The sequence below is a fragment of the Podarcis tiliguerta genome (genome assembly GCF_965153285.1).
Source record: "Podarcis tiliguerta genome assembly, chromosome: 10".
Taxonomy (NCBI): domain Eukaryota; kingdom Metazoa; phylum Chordata; class Lepidosauria; order Squamata; family Lacertidae; genus Podarcis; species Podarcis tiliguerta.
The window spans coordinates 68107532-68126012 of record NC_139543.1 but is presented as its reverse complement, the minus strand read 5'-3'; the positions used below and the strand labels follow the sequence as shown (position 1 = coordinate 68126012).

At 48.3% G+C, this 18481-nt stretch overlaps 1 protein-coding gene across 2 annotated transcripts in view; it reads right to left on the bottom strand.

The window, feature by feature from the left end:
* Positions 1–1524: 1524 nt before the first annotated feature.
* The window catches only part of LRGUK (leucine rich repeats and guanylate kinase domain containing), a 57248-nt gene continuing 40291 nt past the window's right edge, over positions 1525–18481 (bottom strand). The window contains exons 16-21 of one of the 2 annotated variants that reach the window (XM_083401920.1): positions 16942–17099; positions 14489–14577; positions 6568–6705; positions 5020–5046; positions 3677–3801; positions 1525–2132 (exon numbers count right to left, since the gene is read on the bottom strand). In XM_083401920.1, coding sequence (XP_083258046.1) covers positions 1927–2132; positions 3677–3801; positions 5020–5046; positions 6568–6705; positions 14489–14577; positions 16942–17099 — 743 coding nt within the window. In that variant the 3' untranslated portion in view covers positions 1525–1926. The remainder of the gene's footprint in view (positions 2133–3676; positions 3802–5019; positions 5047–6567; positions 6706–14488; positions 14578–16941; positions 17100–18481) is intronic. The other variant, XM_083401921.1, reaches the window with a different exon arrangement.

Below are 18481 nucleotides of genomic sequence, written 5' to 3'. Positions count from 1 at the left end.
TGTGGGCCTTGCAAATACTGGTTAGATCAGCCTTTCTCAACCTGTGGGTCCCCAGATGTTGTTGAACTACAACCCCCATCACCCCTAGCTAGCAAGGCCAGAGCTCAGGGATGATGGGAGTTGTGGTCCAACAACATCTGGGGCCCCACAGGTTGAGAACCGCTGGGTTAGATGAACATGTGCATTTAGTGTAGAAGATGTGGGGGGTGGCTATATTCCCCCCCCCAAAAAGAAACAACCTCCTAGAATATTAATTCCTGAAACACCATTCTAGTAAATGAGATGAGAATTCGATTCATTGGCCAAATCATGGGAATGTTAATTTAAAAACTGATGGATGCGCAAGTTGCAGTGTTCAGGAAGCTCCCGAGAATTGGCTGTGAGAGCTCTGGTCTGTTTTAATGAAGTTGAACCCTCATTACCTATTAGCTGAGCGGTTGTGGTGTCAATGGTCGCCACAGCCAATACTGGGGATTGAACAGCTTAGGAGAGGTGCTGCAGTGTAGGAAAGCAAAAGGACGGCAATAACCACTGTGCTACGTAAAGGGTTGTGTGTTGTTGTTTTTTGCAGACCATCACTTGCTAGCTGTAAAGCCGTTAATGGCCAGCACACGCAAAAAAATTGTGAAGGAATCAGAACCTACTATGATCACAAACAAATTAGCACATTTCTTTTGAATGCGATACAACAAAGCTCATGGGTTGTCTTGTTGCAGAACTGCTGTGCCAGTCTGACCCATACTTCTCTACCAGAGAGATTTGTGAAGTGAGCTTTTTATAGCAAAACAGTTAAATTTGCATCAGCGTTTTTTCCCAAGGTTTCAGGTGCCAGCTGGCACAAGGCTCAGCGGCCTTGAATCATGCCTACAATGAGAATGAGGTGCAGAGCAGGTGCAGATGTCTCTTTTTTTTTAAGCTCTCCAGTTTGCTGGGTGCTTCCCATTTCACACACCCGAAAGCAACCTGCCTGGCTAATGGCTCCCAGCTGGTTCATCTATAACTCTTTTTCTTGGTCGCTGGAGATTTATGTCTCCTTCTCAGCTGCTGGGAGATGAAGCTGGTCTTTCAGAGGGTTAAAGACATGTCTCCAGTGCTTTGGGTGCTTAGCCTAAGTGGTGATTTATTTTCTGTGGGGTGTTTCAATTGCTGACGTTTCAAAGAGAATGTCCCAAACAGAATGATCAAAAGATTGCATTTTTATTTGGATGCTAAAATGGTCTTCCTTTTTCCGAGGTAAATGGGACCACTTTTTCTATTACATGCCTCTTAGAGTCTACTTCCCAATATCGTACACAGCTAAGCCATTTTGACCTAACCTTTCCACTTGGGTCCGAAGGATCCCATCACAATTTTCAAATAGCTGCCATTTGAATGTGGAGTGTTTTTAGGACTATCACTCACCTAAAGCAATCTCAGATGATTCTGCGTCAGTGTTTTAACTGAGGAATAAATTTACTAAACTGGCGTATTTCAAGGGCTACCAACTGTAAACAAACGCTTGTTTGAAATAACGCAGTAGACACGTTGGCTAGTCAGATCTTTTATAGTGAAATGAGAAGCTACTTTTGTTCCTTGGGCGCGTGGGGAAAAATAAGAGCTCTGATAGGCATCATAATCAGCTGAACCATCCGTCACCCTCATAAAGCCTGCGATTTAGAAATATCTACCAAAACTAAAACACCCTGTCAAATGGCTGATCATAGGGGGGACTTGGATATTTCAAGACGTACGTATAAATGGCGAGGAATAGCCCACCGACTGCCCTCCGAATGGCTCCCATGTCACCCAAAACAAGCATCCTGTTACGAGTGGCTTGTTGCCGGCAAGAGGCTTTCAAGCGAGCTGCAGGCAGATCTCAGTGAAGAGGAGCCCTTGGAAGCGAAGGAGTCTTTTCCCGGGAGGGGCTGGGGGTGGAGGGGACAACGGCTACGACGAAGGCTTTGGGTTAGACAACAGAGAAGAGGGTTGCCCTTCCGCTGCTGCAGGTTTGTTTCTTTTCCTCCCGGACGGAATGGGAGGGAGTACTGGCTTGGTGTTGGAACCTGGACGGTCTACGAGTTGGCGGACGGCGGGAGGAGGAGGCTTGGGCTTGGGCGCTTTCTTCTCTTTGGACTCGGGAGAAAGGGTCACCTCTGCAAGAAAGGAAAATGGCAGTTCCGATGAGTAGGAAGCAGCTGCCGTTAGAACAGGAGTGGCGGCTGTGGGGTTAAGACTCCAGCTGCCATCAGCCCCAGCCAGGGAAGATGGGAGGAGTCCTGGTTCTAGCAGACGCCCAACAGAGAGGACCTTAACAAAGCACCCTGTTCAAGGAGAACCGCTTCACAAAAGGTCTTCCCGCTTGTGCAGCGCCTAACTGCCGCGCCATGAAATATGCTCGTTCTTTGCCATGGGTGAACTGGGGTTCGTGTGTCAGCATTTCTGATGCATGGGGTTGGGCGTGACGTCATTCACAATAAGCAGCACACTTCTCTGCCACCTAACTGCTAACGCTGGATATTGGGGCTGGTCTGCCAACTCCTTTGCAGAAGTTCACAAGCGCAGCGCAGCAGGGATTACCGTATTTTTCGCTCTATAGCGCGCGCTTTTCCCCCTCCAAAAATGAAGAGGAAATGTGTGTGCGTCCTATGGAGCGAATGCAGGCGACGCGGCGACGCGCCGGTCCTGGAAGCCGGAGGAGGAACAGAAGGGTCTCCTTCTGTTCCTTCTCCAGCTTCGCTGAAGTGCGCTACACCTTCTCCCTCTCTGCGCAGCACCTTTCCTGTGAAGGAGGGGCGCTGCACAGAGAGAGAGAAGGCGCAGTGCCCCTTCAGCGACGCGTCTGTCTTGGCTTCTGCTTTAGCCCTGCGCAGCCTCTTTGGGCAGGGGGAGCCTTCATCCCGCTGCCCTGAAGAGGCTTGGCGCGGTTACCCCAGAAGCCAGAACAGCCACACGGTATCCCAGGAGCCAGATCCCTCTTGCTGTTCTGGCTTTTGGGGTTCAGAATATTTTTTTCTTGTTTTCCGCCTCCCAAAACTAGGTGCGCCCTATGGTCCGGTGCGCCCTATGGTGCGAAAAATACGGTATTTCCCTTCCCTGCCATTTGCCCCTTCTCTTTTTTGCATCACTATAGCTTTGAGTCAGGGACATACCATGCAAAACCGCTCTGAAGGCTCAGGACTTGCTCCAGGGAATCGTACCAATAGCTGGTCTCTTTAGAGCAGCGGTGGGGAACCTCAAGCCTGGGGGCCAAATGCAGCCTTTTGGGGTCTCCACCTGGCCCTTGGAACACCTCCCTAAGCTCTGCCTCTTCTTCTGCCACAACCCTTCCCCCTCTGTCCTTGAGTGCCTTTACATGGCTGGAATGTGCTCTGAACTGTGGCAATACCTCTGGAGGTGTGTGTGCATTGGGGAGGGGCAGAGGGCTAGAAACTTTGGTATGGCTGGCATGCAACCCACACCGAAGCCATTTAAGGCCTGCTTTTGAGCTCCACAAAGTTGCCCTTTTGAGAATGTGTCCTTCCAATTAAAAAAAGGCTCCCCAGCCCTGCTTTAGAGCATAAAAACAGCAGAGGGGCTGGATCACAGGTAGGTGAAACCGGCCCCCATGGGCTGTAAATGGGCTGTTTCCGTCTTGGCCCAGCAGAGCTCATGGCCAAAGCTTTTCCTCCACTCCCACCTTTCCTGCCTTCCTGCTCACCATCCGTCTCCTCGGCTGACGGAACCGGGGCAGCGGGCGGCAGCTGAGAAGCCGTGCTTCTGGATGAAAGTGCTCCCGGCGAAAGGCTGAGCGAATATCTTGGTGTGCCGTGTGCCTCTCTGGGGCTGGGAAAGGAAAGTTTGGTTCTCATGAACAAAAAAGCAAGCAAGCAAGCAGAAGAAAACCGATATGTACTTTGCAACTTGGGCCTCTTGCAGAATCTTACAACAACACCCAAGTCTGCCTGAGATGTTTCACCCCTCCGACTTAGCAGTGCCACATGAGTGCCAGGGTGTGCTCAGATAGTCTGTGCCAACCTAGTGCCTCTCCAGATGCTCTGGCCTGCAACTCCCATCAGGCCCAACAAAGCACGTGGTTGCAGGGTTGATGGGAGTTGTAGTCCAAAACAGCCGGAAGGCGCCAGGCACTCCATACTTAGATCAGCTGTGCATAATCAAGAGATGTGCTCCCGCCAGCTGCGGAGCAGAGCAAGAGGATCCTGCTGTGGACTCCTTGGTTCACTTCTGCTTCACTGGCACCCCCAGATCTATTACCAGGGTGAGTGCCGAGGTTTCTTCTGCAGTCGAGCTGACGCCAGATGTAGAACTGCAAGCCTTGGTAAAGTCAAATGAGCAAGTGCCATAGGCAGGAATACCTCAAAGCCAGTCCCTCCTTCCCACCATCACCCAGTTCCCTGCCTGGAGCTCCTTCTTCCTTCCTGCATTGCCCATCATACTGAGCCAATGGAGATGGGTGAATCTTGCAATTTCGGTTTCTCTCAGGTTCTTAACATTTTCCAGTTGTAAGCTCAGCTCTCCAGGAATCCACACCAGTTTCCATTTTTTAAAAGATCAGAATTCTAGTGTTAATTTCTCCTAAGGCACATGTTTGTGTATGGCATTTTGCCTAATAAAGCACATTTTTGCAAAGCAATGTTCCCTAACGTAGCACTTATTTTTGCATATTTTCACTAACATAAGGCAAATTTTGAAACATGCCCGTGTTTCGACTTGTGTATTGCTTTGGAAAGTTTGAATGAGGTGTGCTCTTAAATGCAATCTAAATCCATTTCCCTCCCCATCCCTAGTACATGTCCTGTGCAGAAGCAATGCAGCACCCATACGACGCCGCATCCCTTGCTCTCTGCATCGGGAACACCGGCTTGGAATTATGACCCTTTGCTTTAGAAAATGCTGGAGGCTCCAAGATTTTTTTTGGGGGGGGGGGAGACCCACAATTCCCCAGGCAAGCCGCTCAGGCATGATAAAAATAGTTCACAAAACAACAACATCGCACCTCTATTAACAAGCTTCACATCTTGGCATGCTTTCGCACAAACTTACCAGGACTGATTTTTTGTTTTACTTGCTCTTCAGTCCCAAGCAATGGAAGCAGGAAATTGAAAACGAAGGGTGGATATATTGATTAGGAAAGGGGTGCAGGCTACTGCTGGGCTGACTCCCCAAGCCCCCCCCCCCGCCACTCATCCTGCTAATATGCTTCGGACTGGCAGCTTGCAGGGAGCTCGGTGGTGCCTGGCTGGCCAGGAGACAGGACTGGAGACCCCATTCTTTTGACCCAGCATGGCTCTCCCTGCGTTCTCAAATGGTATGAGCCACCCTCTCTCCCGCTCCAATCAGAACTCACATGCAAAGTAGAAGACAGGAAAGCTGAATATTCTGCATCCCTTTGGCCAGCTGTTGCACCACCGTAGGGTACAGATTTTCACTTGGTGGAGCACAAGTTCACACAGCAGTTGGGGTGCGCACACAAGCACACACTATGAATGAATGTGAGTGCATGCGCGCGCACACACACACAGCAGCCTGCTTTCTTGCAAGCTTGGCTCACAGTTGATTTCTCACAAACACAATTAAAGGTGCTAAGTGCAGGCGCTTGCAGAGTTAAAACACCTTAACATGAGGAAATGGAAAGGAAGGAAGGTTTTGTTTCCGCAGATACAAATGAATGCAGGAACCACCTGCAAGAGGCAGGCTTCAGCCGGCTTCGAGATCTTTACAGCTGGCAAATTTAAACTGAGTAAAGAGGAGCCAAGGGACGTGGGTGGCGCTGTGGGTAAAAGCCTCAGCGCCTAGGGCTTGCCGATCGAAAGGTCGGCGGTTCGAATCCCCGCAGCGGGGTGCGCTCCTGTTGTTCGGTCCCAGCGCCTGCCAACCTAGCAGTTCGAAAGCACCCCCGGGGGCAAGTAGATAAATAGGGACCGCTTACTAGCGGGAAGGTAAACTGCGTTTCCGTGTGTGGCTCTGGCTCGCCAGAGCAGCGATGTCACGCTGGCCATGTGACCCGGAAGTGTCTCCGGACAGCGCTGGCCCCCGGCCTCTTGAGTGAGATGGGCACACAACCCTAGAGTCTGTCAAGACTGGCCCGTACGGGCAGGGGTACCTTTACCTTTACTAAAGAGGAGCCAGAAGGCAGAATGGGCCAGGGAAAGGCGCTGTCATGGAGATGTGGGGATCGCCGGGGATTTCCCTGGGCGCCCTTCCTGCCCTTAAGGCTAGTAGTAGCTTCAGCCAAGCCAAAAGAAGCCTGCCAGCCCTTCCAGGTGCCGTTACATTAGCCTTGGTAAGGTTACACCATGCATTTATATTCAATTACAACTCAAGTCATGGGTTGCATCAGATGAAACAGGATACTTGTCTGTGACAGCTCATTCCACACTAAGCCAGTTTCTGTGCCAAAGCCTTTTTTTTATTTTTTGCTGCTCCAGACTGGCTGGGCTGCTCCTCTGAAAGGGGTTTCCACAGGGAAGAAACCAGTCCCTGATGAAACCAGAGGAGCCATTAGGATCCAGGCATGCACTCCAGGCAAGGCTGTATGGCAGAAGCTGCCCACCTCGCCCCTTGTCAAAGAACACTTTTGCCCTTACCCACCTTCGGTCTGGGCTAGCTGGTGGGACACCACGATCTGGGCTGCTGTCTTTTCTGGGTGACAACCTCGAAACCTGAGATGGGGGTTCCAAAAACCGAGCATGTGATAAGGCAACTGCTGCGGAGGTGCCGTCAAAATAGCTGGAATGACACATAAGGAAGTATGAGAGTATATGAGGACTTCTCTCTGTTATATGCGTCGGAGAGGAAGTCAAGATTCGTTCCCTTCTTTCCAGTGTGATGACACCTTAGCATAACATCCCCAATTCGCATTGTCAACCTGGGCCTCTCTTCCCTATGTTGTACCAATGGTGTTGAATGATATGGCTCTCAGGGTCTCCTACAACCCAGTGATTTTATAGGTGTTATACTGGATTCTACAGGGGGGAAAGACTGCTAAAGAGATCAAATAGTTTGGACACATTTAGCCTGATAACAACAACAACAATTTATTATTATTTATTATTTATACCCCGCCCATCTGGCTGAGTTTCCCCAGCCACTCTGGGCAGCTTCCAATTGGGTGTTAAAAACAATACAGCATTAAATATTAAAAACTTCCCTAGACAGGGCTGCCTTCAGAATGCCTTTTAAAGATAAGATAGTTGCTTATTTCCTTCACATCTGGTGGGAGGGCGTTCCACAGGGCGGGCGCCACCACCGAGAAGGCCCTCTGCCTGGCTCCCTTTTGTTGGGAGAACAGAGCATTGGGATTTACTAGATAATTTCATTTTCTGGAGGGGGCCTATGGAGGGGCTGCAGTGTGGCATCCCCAGGACTTATCATGGGTGCTGTATGCCTCTCCAAGCTTTTCTACAAGAGCAGTTTTCATCATTCTCATGAGTTGGGTAGAACGGCCATCTCCATTCCAAACAGTGATTTTTCTGAACCCTTATATAGGGCTCATCCACATGGAAGGTAGCCCATCTAGGAGAAGGAGAAGCCTCTGCTGCCTTGCAGGACATCCTCGGGAGAAGAAAAGGCTAAGGAGCAAACCCTACACAAATCTGGAGTCGAGTCCCTAAGACGGTTGGATGCTGCCTTGTACAACTCCTTCTGGCAACTGCTGCAGCCAAGCTGGTGCCAAATGCCTTGCTCTGCTTTTCTTTGGACCACAACAGCAAGGCAAAGTAGGGGGTCTTGTCGTCTGGGCAACCCAGGACCTCCAGACATACTGCCCAGGCTAGCGCCCCAGGGGGTCACTTTGGTGCTGCTAACACAGCCGTTTGACCTTGCCCTTGGAGGCGCACTCCATTGTCTTTTGAGACAGACAGACAGATGCCAACAACAGAAGGACACTGACAGAAGGTCAGAAGGACCTGACAACAGAAGGACACTGACAAACTGGAACGGGTCCAGAGGAGGGCAACCAAAATGGTCAAAGGCCTGGAAACGATGCCTTATGAGGAACGGCTAAGGGAGCTGGGCATGTTTAGCCTGGAGAAGAGGAGGTTAAGGGGTGACATGATAGCCATGTTCAAATATATAAAAGGATGTCACATAGAGGAGGGAGAAAGGTTGTTTTCTGCTGCTCCAGAGAAGCGGACACGGAGCAATGGATCCAAACTGCAAGAAAGAAGATTCCACCTAAACATTAGGAAGAACTTCCTGAGAGTAAGAGCTGTTCGACAGTGGAATTTGCTGCCAAGGAGTGTGGTGGAGTCTCCTTCTTTAAGCAGAGGCTTGACAACCATATGTCAGGAGTGCTCTGATGGTGTTTCCTGCTTGGCAGGGAGTTGGACTCAATAGCCCTTGTGGTCTCTTCCGATTCTATGATTCTATGCACATCATGAATGGGGAACCTGTTACCCTCTGAATGCTGCTGGATTCCTCCTCCTTGATTATTGGTGATGTTGGCTGGGGCTGATGGGAGTCCAGCATCATCCAGGGGGGCTCAGATTCCCCATCACTGCCCTGCATGGAGGCAAAATATTACAGGGCCATGTTGGTGACACAAACATCCTCCCAGAGGGTGACAGAAATGGATTTTAAATGTAAGAATATAAGCCCATTGCATCAGGCCAGTGGCCCATCAAAAAGGACAACCAGATGCTTGTGAGAAGCAACTTTCCATAGGAAAAAGAAATAATTACTAGCAAATACATTAAGCTGACAAATAATGCTATTTCTATGGACAGTATGAACAGTGCTAAGGGTGGCACTGTGGGTTAAACCACAGAGCCTAGGACCTGCCGACCAGAAGGTCGGTGGTTCGAATCCCCGCAACAGGGTGAGCTCCCGTTGCTTGGTCCCTGCTCCTGCCAACCTAGCAGTTCAAAAGCACCTCAAAGTGCAAGTAGATAAATAGGTACCGCTCCGGCGGGAAGGTAAACGGCGTTTCCGTGCGCTGCTCTGGTTCGTCAGAAGCGGCTTAGTCATGCTGGTCACACAACCCGGAAGCTGTACGCCGGCTCCCTCGGCCAATAAAGCGAGATGAGCGCCGCCACCCCAGAGTCGGTCACGACTGGACCTAATGGGCAGGGGTCCCTTTACCTTTACCTATAGGCACGCCAGCAATTTACTATTCCAATTTCCCCAAAAGTGCCTTGGCTCAAATTATTTTAACAAAATTGTGTCAAACTGAGTTCTCTGCTTTAAAAAGGCACATTGGGGCCATGTTTTAGTTGTAATTGGGGCATTTGTTGATATCCCACCTTTCTCTATGGCAGCTTAGAAAACAAGCAAATGCTACGGTGTGCTCAGGTTATATTAGCGACATGAGTGAGCAGGTATGCAAGTACACCTGTACTCACACCTGGAAAACGCTGTCCATTGCTCCTGCCTGGAGCTAGAGGATTTCCCAAGGAGAAAACGATATGGGAGAGAATGCAGAGGCCCGCTGGCACCGCACACAGAACAGATTTGCAGAAACCCCTGTGCTCTTTCCTTTAGCAGGCAGATTATTTCCAGGCGGTCACAGGGGAGGTGAATAGCTGTTTATCCAAAGACAACAGTTTGTGCTTCTCCATGGTGCTAGGCAAGTTAGTAAGCTTGCATGGCTGTCCATAGGGAACGCTTTGCCACTGGCTGCTGCAGTCACTCAAACAAATGTACAAAGAGCCCTGGTAGATCAGGCCAAAGTTTCTCCCCAGCTCAGAGTCCAGTTTACAGTAACCAGCAACGTTTCTCCAGGAAGCCCACAAGCGGGAATGGATGGAAAGGCAATCGCCCTCTGCTGTTTCTGCTCCCCAACAACTGATGCTTCTCTGAACATAGGAGATTCCAGGTAGTTGTCACAGCCTATGTCCATTAGTCCATCTTAAAAAGTAGAGATATCACCTTGCCAACAAAGGTCTGTATAGTAAAAGCTATGGTTTTCCCAGTAGTGATATATGGAAGTGAGAGCTGGACCATAAAGAAGGCTGATCGCTGAAGAATGGATGCTTTTGAATTCTGGTGCTTGAGGAGACTCTTGAGAGTCCCATGGACTGCAAGAAGATCAAACCTCTCAATTCTGAAGGAAATCAACCCTGAGTGCTCACTGGAAGGACAGATCGTGAAGCTGAGGCTCCAATACTTTGGCCACCTCATGAGAAGAGAAGACTCCCTGGAAAAGACCCTGATGTTGGGAAAGATGGAGGGCACAAGGAGAAGGGGACGACAGAGGACGAGATGGTTGGATAGTGTCTTCGAAGCTACAAACATGAGTCTGACCAAACTGCGGGTGGCAGTGGAAGACAGAAGTGCCTGGCATGCTCTGGTCCATGGGGTCACGAAGAGTCGGACACGACTAAACAACAACAACAACAATGTCCATTAGTGACTCCATCGATCACCCATGAATTTGTCCAGTCCCCCTTTAAAGCCAGCTGGGCTACTTACTGGATGCCACAGTTCAAGGCTGAGAATTATTATTAAGAAAGCCATAAATTAACTACAGGCTGATTCCAACAACGTTTCCCTCCAAGCAGACACACTCAAATCAATGGACCAAGCATAGTCATGTCTATCAGTGTCAATGGTCTACTCAAGAGTAGGTCTAACGCCAGAGGGAACCCTATGCATGGCATATAATTGCACGCTTTGTGGTTGTAGAAGCTGGGGGAGCATGGCTGGCTGGCATGTTGGAAGATGACTGTACTACTGCTTGTGAGGACGATGTCCTCATTCCAAAGGGTGCCAATCACCTCCAGTAGGCTGGAACTGCTACCAGGCATGAAATTACTACAGTGGCATAGTATGGGGAATACTATTAATACTTGCTAGCCAGCTTTGCTATCGTGGGGAGAGATCAAAAGGTGTTCACACTTTGGATCTCTTCATGAATTCTGATGCTCAGGGTGGCCTGAGGGCAAAGGAAAAGATAGCACACACAAGAGCCAACAGGGTAGCAGTTGAATTTACGTCAATACTCCCAGCGAGAGGACAGCATCTTCCAGCACAGACTAGACCAGGCGTAGGCGAACTCTGGCCCTCCAGGTGTTTGGGACTACAATTCCCATCATCCCTGACCACTGGTCCTGTTAGCCAGGAATGATGGGAATTGTAGACCATGCGGCACACAGCTCTACCTTCCAACAGAGGGGAAGGGGGGGGGCTCAGGCCACGACTGGCCCCCAGGATCTAACCCCTGCCTAGTGAAAGGCCAGCAGCACTGAAGCGGGTATCATCATTATCATTTGTTAAATTTACACCCCATAGGAACTCAGGGTGGCCAATGCAAAACCGTTAAAACGGTACAATTAAAATAAAATGAACATGTGTTTTAAACATCAAAAAACAATCATATGACCACAAAGCTTATAATATCAAGGTTGCCAGGAGCAGTATTTTTCAGTCATCAAATGCCTGGATAAACAGGAGCATTTTTGAGTTGTTCCTGAATGTTAATAATGCGTGGGATTGAAGCATCTCCCCTAGGGAGGCCACGGGGAGCCACCACAGATAAGGCTCTGCCATGGGTCAGAGCCAACCAGCCAGTGTCTCCCTTGTCTCCCCCACCAATCGTAGGGCCTGAGTTGCTTGATACTGGGAGAGACGCCCTTTTAGGTACCTGGGTCCCAAGCCATTCGGGCTTTGCATGCTACTACTCACACCTTGAATAGAGCTCAAAATGCAAACAGCTGCCCTCCCTGAGCCAAATTTGCACCCACCCTGCGGAATCCAAACTGCTGCATTTGTTTAGGAGAAAACTGGCTGACTTTCAACAAAAGTGCACGAGAGATACGGCAGCCATCCCTCTTCAAGGCGGCGGAGACCTTTTTACACGGCGTTTCTCAGATAGGTGTGCAAAATGTTTTTCATTTCCCACTTATGTTTGAAGTAGACATGACCCTGCAGAGGCAGCCTTCTCTTTAGCCCATTAGCACCCTGACTAATCAAGTGACGTTAGATTCATTCTGTGCTGTGGTGCCCACAAGGGACAGGGAGAAGGAACTCAAACCTTTGTCTTGCAGAGAGCTCTCGATAAAGAAAGCCGCCCCTCTGTCTCTCGGCAACAGAGTGGCTGGATGGAGAACCGCGAAGCCGCTGAACTCCAGGAGCAAAGAACTATTTTCCGTGAAAGAGGCCATTGTGTTCTAAATCAAAGCAGATGCTTTTTCTTCCCTCCCACCCCCCACCCCCCAAGAGCTCAGCCAGGGAAAGGAGAAAGAGGGGAAAGGCAGAGATCTATTGAGGCTTTTTGCAATTACTTTTCAGAGAGACGGACTTCCTCTCTGACCCCCAACGTTCACAGAGTGCTCCAGTCAACCAAAGTCTCGGGCAAAACAAATTCAAAGCAAGAGCAGCTTTTCTGAATAAGAGAGCTCATCCAAAGCTGGCTGTATTTCGCGCCTGCTAGGTTTTGCACCAAAAGGAAGCTAAATTTGGCAACAGGTGTAAGTCAGGTTAATGGAACGGAAGGGCAAAGATGCTTTGCTGCCTGAGGCAGAGCAGCACATAGCGCCCCATGGCCACCACCAAGGTAAAGTGTACAGTACCAAGGGCAGTTAAGTTACAGTGGTGCCCCGCAAGACGAATGCCTCGCAAGACGGAAAACCCGCAAGACGAAAGGGTTTTCCGTTTTCAGAGGTGCTTCGCAGGACGAATTTCTCTATGGGCTTGCTTCGCAAGACGAAAATGTCTTGCGATTCTTGAGGGTTTTTTTCGCTCCCCAACCCCTTTTTCTAAAGCGCTAAGCTGCTAATAGCGCTAATCCGCTAATGGGTTTGCTTCGCAAGACGAAAAAACCGCAAGACAAAGAGACTCGTGGAACGGATTCTTTTCGTCTTGCGAGGCACCACTGTATTTGGGCATCTGAAAATCCCATAAGTACATCTCTCCCCACCTGGCAATGAGAACCTAAGTAGCGGCCACCTCACTCTGCCTAATGGTTCCTCTCCTGCAGCACGTCCTGGAGTTGGTTCCTCCCCACTCCCCCAGCACAAAGCCCGGAATGGATGGCTCAGTCAGTTTCGGTTTCTCTGTTTCCTATTTTGCCAGTCTGAAGGAGTGTCTCCAACCCCATCGTTCTGCCCGGACGCTGAGGTCCAGCTCTGAGGGCCTTCTGGTGGTTCCCTCACTGCGAGAAGCCAAGTTACAGGGAACCAGGCAGAGGGCCTTCTCGGTGGTGGTGCCTTCCCTGTGGAACGCCCTCTCACCAGATGTCAATGAGAACAACTGCCAGACTTTTAGAAGACATCTGAAGGCAGCCCTGTTTAGGGAAGCTTTTAATGTTTGATGTATTACAGTATTTTAATATTTTGTTGGAAGCCGCCCAGAGTGGCTGGGGAAGCCCAGTCAGATGGGCGGGGTATAAATAAATTATTATTATTATTATTATTATTATTATTATTATTATTATTATTTATTATTATTATTTTGCCAGTCCTAAATTCAGTTCTCCACATTCCTGTAGCAATTTGTGATTTTAAAAAAAACATTATTCATGAAAACCTGTCAGCATTTTAGTGCAAATTTCTTTCAACACACACATTTCTACTTGCCGTTTTCTCTAATATACAGATTTTGGCAGGCAATTCCCCATAATGTGTATGTGTGTGTGTGTTAGCTTCACTAATATATGTATTTTTGTACATATTGTTTGACTGGAGAACGGCATTGCAGAATTCAGAGAAGTGCACATTTTGAAGGCAGGCTGTGTGTTGGTTCACCTATTGCATTGGGAAAGTGCAGATCAGATAGTTTCTCATGAAAACGAAACTGAATTTGTCCTCCATCCCTCCTGATGAAATGTAGCCCTCTTCCCAAGCAAGAAATGTAAAAATGAGAGAACAGACTGACGAGGGAGACTCCTCTGTGTTAGAATCCAACACACAGAGTGGCTGGGGCAACCCAGTAAGGTGGGTGGGGTACAAATGAATTGTTGTTGTTAATATAATTGCTATTCTTGATAATTGCTGTTGTTGTTGTTATTTCCGAATACATCTTTTAAGAAATCAAATCCCATCACAAGTATTGTCCTTCATGAGTTCTGAAACATATTTGGAAAACAAGCTGTTTATTGCCTGCAAAAACCTTGGCGGGATCAAGACTTCAGCACCTCCGACGAAAGTGGTCGGGAATTAATAGTGCAGAGCGTGGCTTGGGGTGTGTGGCTACCAAGCTCCCCAGTCAATGAGCATAAACACCGTATTTTTTGCTCTATAAGACTCACTTTTTCCCTCCTAAAAAGTAAGGGGGGATGTGTGTGCGTCTTATGGAGCGAATGCAGGCTGCGCAGCTATCCCAGAAGCCAGAACAGCAAGAGGGATTGCTGCTTTCACTGTGCAGCGATCCCTCTTGCTGTTCTGGCTTCTGAGATTCAGAATATTTTCTTTATTGCTTTCCTCCTCCAAAAACTAGGTGCGTCTTGTGGTCTGGTGCGTCTTATAGAGCGAAAAATACAGTACTTTACTTCCTGGTTTCTTAGAGCTCTGGGATCACGGAAGAAGCCTCCTTCCCGCTCCAGCTCATTGCAGCCCCTTCGCGTGCCTTTCCTTACCTCTGAAACAGCTGGCTATAGGAACTCACAGCCTTCCCTGTCAGCCCCTGCTTGGCCGTCTGCTGCCGCCTCTGAAGAGAAGCCTCCTCCTGAAAAAGAAGCACAATCAACTTAGAATCGTATAATTGTAGAGGTACCCCCAGGGGTCATCTAGTCCAACCCCCTGTCGTGCAGGAATCACAGGTAACTTGTTAGAATAAAACTTGGGAGGGGCTGTGAAACAGCAGAGAAGCCCCTCTCTGCCTAAAACCAGAGAAGAGACAGCAAGACCTGTTTCTGGGTGAGAGGGGGCTCACGCAAAATCAGTCCTTGAACACAGAAACCTAGATTATCAGGGAGATGGCTAATCAGCAGCTCTGTTCCCTAACACCTAAATTTCTGTGTTGAGGGATTTATTTATTTATTGTTTGGTTATTTTTAAAATATTTCTAGGCTGTCATTTTCGCTAATCACAATGTTTGATTGCTTAATGTTTGATGCTATTGTTCCTCTGAGGACCCTCTGGTCCTCTCACTGCAAGAAGCCAAGTTACAGGGAACCAGGCACAGGGCCTTCTTGGTAGTTGCGCCCTCCCTGTGGAACACCCTCCCACCAGATGCCAAGGAGATAAACAAGCAGACAACTTTTAGAAGACATCTGAAGGCGGCCCTGTATCGGGAAGTTTTTACGTCTTACTGTTGTTTTAATTTGTTGGAAGCCGCCCAGAGCGGATGGGGTAACCCAGTCAGATTGGCAGCGTATCAATCATAAATTGTTATTATAATTATTATGTTCAAGGTATGGGTAAAGGGTGGGGGGCAGTTGCCCTCCCGATCCCTACCTCTCTCCAGAAAAACGAAAGCATTTTGCTAATTGGTGGGTAATGGATCGGTTTCCGGCTTCTCTTCTCCATCTGGAACTCAAACTCCAGAAAACCGGGGAACAAATCTTCTTAGCAATAAGGAATGATAGTAATAATTCCATAGCTGCCATGCCTGCTGAGCTCAGATTCAGCATTATTACACACCATCATTCTAGAACCTCTGTGTGTGTGTGTTTTTTAAAAAAAACAGCTTCCATTGGATTTCCAACTCCTTCCGGCTGTGATACGGGAAGGATTAGTTGCATAGGAATATATAGGAAGCTGGCAAATAATGGATCATTTATCCTTGTAGCTCAACACTGACCATTCTGATGGGCTGTGGCTCTCTAAGTCCGAGACAGAGTTGTTTTTTACCATCACTTTTTTTACTTGATCCTTTCAACTAGAGGGGGAATGACTGAACCTGAGACCTCTCTCATCAGAATGCTACAAGTCGAAGTCATCCACGGAAGCAGGATGTCAGCAGATTCAGGGCAGACAGCAGGCGTGATACTCCTTCGCACAGTGTGTAGTTAAAGCCACGTGCACAAAAACATTAAACTACATATTGAAATATTAAAATACAGGAAGGAAATTTTAAAGGGAAAAACTGAGGCAGAGTTAATAAAATTCATTTTAAAAATAATTTTTTAGTAATTTCTTATAATTTGACATTATTATATTTTTTTTATAATTTGACATTATTCAATTCACTTTCAATATAACAATTCCTTACATTTTGGCTTCCCATCCTTACGTCAAGGATGTTCCTATTGTATTCCTTTATCTGCTGCCATACCTGCCATTTATTTTCTATTGTAACTTATATTAGAATCATTTCTTTATTCTCCTTTCCTTGTCTCTTATTCAAATCCTGCTCACGATTTCGTTTGGCTATAGTTTTCTCTCTCTCAAATAGGACAGATATAAAATTCTAATATAGTGAGATATAAAGGTCTGGGAGCGGGCCTTTAGGTCTTTTGAAAGACACCTGAGCATCGTCAGTGTTGGCACTTGCCAAAGCTCAGGGAGAATTTAGAGACACTGCAGCAGAAAAGGCCCTCTCTCCTGTGGCCGCTGATTGCCACTTCCATGGGCTGCAACGCGAGCAGAATCAGCTGGCTGTAATGATCATGTAGGGAACCCTTGGTGTAAGTAAGACTTTGGGTATGATTAATCATAAGGGACGCGGGTGGTGCTGTGCGTTAAACCACAGAGCCTAGGACTTGCCGATCAGAAGGTTGGTGGTTCGAATCCCCGCGACGGGGTGAGCTCCCGTTGCTCGGTCCCTGCTCCTGCCCACCTAGCAGTTCAAAAGCACGTCAAAGTGCAAGTAGATAAATAGGTACCGCTCTGGCAGGAAGGTAAACGGCGTTTCCGTGCGCTGCTCTGGTTCGCCAGAAGCGGCTTAGTCCTGCTGGCCACATGACCCGGAAGCTGTACGCCGGCTCCCTTGGCCAATAAAGCGAGATGAGCGCCGAAACCCCAGAGTTGGTCACGACTGGACCTAATGGTCAGGGGTCCCTTTACCTTTACCTTTAATCATAGTGTGTCTCTCTCTCTCTCTCTCTCTCACACACACACACACACACACAAACACACACACACTTACCACTGGTGTTTTCTCTGCCGAAAGTCTGGCCGATATGACGGCAGAGTAATTTTTGGCCGATGAGTCCAAAAACTCGCTGGGGGTGGGCGATGGCGCTACCCCATCGGTTCCTTTGACGGAGGCTGTTTTCGGAGGCACGGTGAGCATCCCGTTTGGAACTGAGAAAGAGAAGGGGAGCTCACTTAGCCCGGCAAACGGGATCGGCAGAAAGGCCAGCGGGAATTAAGGACTTCTGGCGCCTTGCCATTCTTGAGAAAGCACGTCACGGAAGACGACACCCACCTCCGGGCCTCTCGGCCTGTTCTAGAATCCCCTTGCAGAAGGGAAGGTGGGGTTCTGTGGCCCTTCAGTTGCTATGGGACTACGGGGCCCATCAGCCACTGCAGCCAGCGATGATGGGAGTTGTAGTTCAGCGACACCTGGAGGGTCCCAGGGTCCCCACCTAAACTATACAACATCTCTCTCTCTCTCTCTCTCTCTCTCTGCTTCCCTCCAAGAAATGGAGAGGGGATGCTGTGGCCAGGGTTAAGAATGTTGCTTGCTCTGTTCTAAAATGGCTAATGAAGTTCAGCCTAGAATGCAGAATCTGGACACTGGAAGTAGGTTTTCATAAACACCCTCAAGGGTTATCTACTGGGTTTTCCCCCTCATGGGAATGGGTTTTAAGCTTAGCTCAGGCCCTCTTGACTTCCTGGGCCCCAGAAAGCTCTCCGTGGGCCCACAGGGTTTTCGGTGAAAGCCCTATTAAAAAGACCAGGAACTGTGAATAAATGTGCGAATGGGCCTTGTGCAGGAAAATGGCATTTCTGAACATCATTTAGGATGGTTGTTCCGAAACCCAAAATATGTTTTGGGCTGGAGCTGGCCAAGGGGAACAATTATGGCACCTCCATCACTCTGCTTGAATGCCACTTCCACCCACAGCAGCCTCTTTGCTCTCTGTCCATTAGCAAAAGCTCACGGATGTCTGTTCATTAGAAGAAGAAGATTTTTAATAGCTTCCCATTATATCAAACATCCAATCTCCCCCTATTACGATCTTACTGCAAATGTTCATACTAAAAGAGTCAACCTTGAGGCAAGATTTCGCCCCCTCCTTCCTAAACAAACAAACAAACAAACAATTTCCCCTCATCCATAAGGAAAGAGCAATCTCCCCCCCAAAATACGATCATTACTTTAATTCGGAACACCTACAAATGAAACTCTAAATGAATTTAATGGAGCGTAGTAAATTTCAAAGTTACTTTTATGGATGGTGGAATTGCCCCAACTCAGCGCTCATAATGAAGTTGCTGTGGCTGACGAAGAAATGCAAATTGACAGGACGGCAAAGACATTAGAGGCCATTAAGAGCTCCTGCAAGGAATATCAGATGGTTTATGGCACAGTATAAAATGATAAGGGGGAGGAGGGCTCCTTTTTAACTCCTCTGCCCTCCTTAATCATTGCATCCACCAAGGAGGCAAGAAAAAGAAAGAAAGAAAGAAAGAAAGAAAGAAAGAAAGAAAGAAAGAAAGAAAGCCTTTCACGTTTTGTG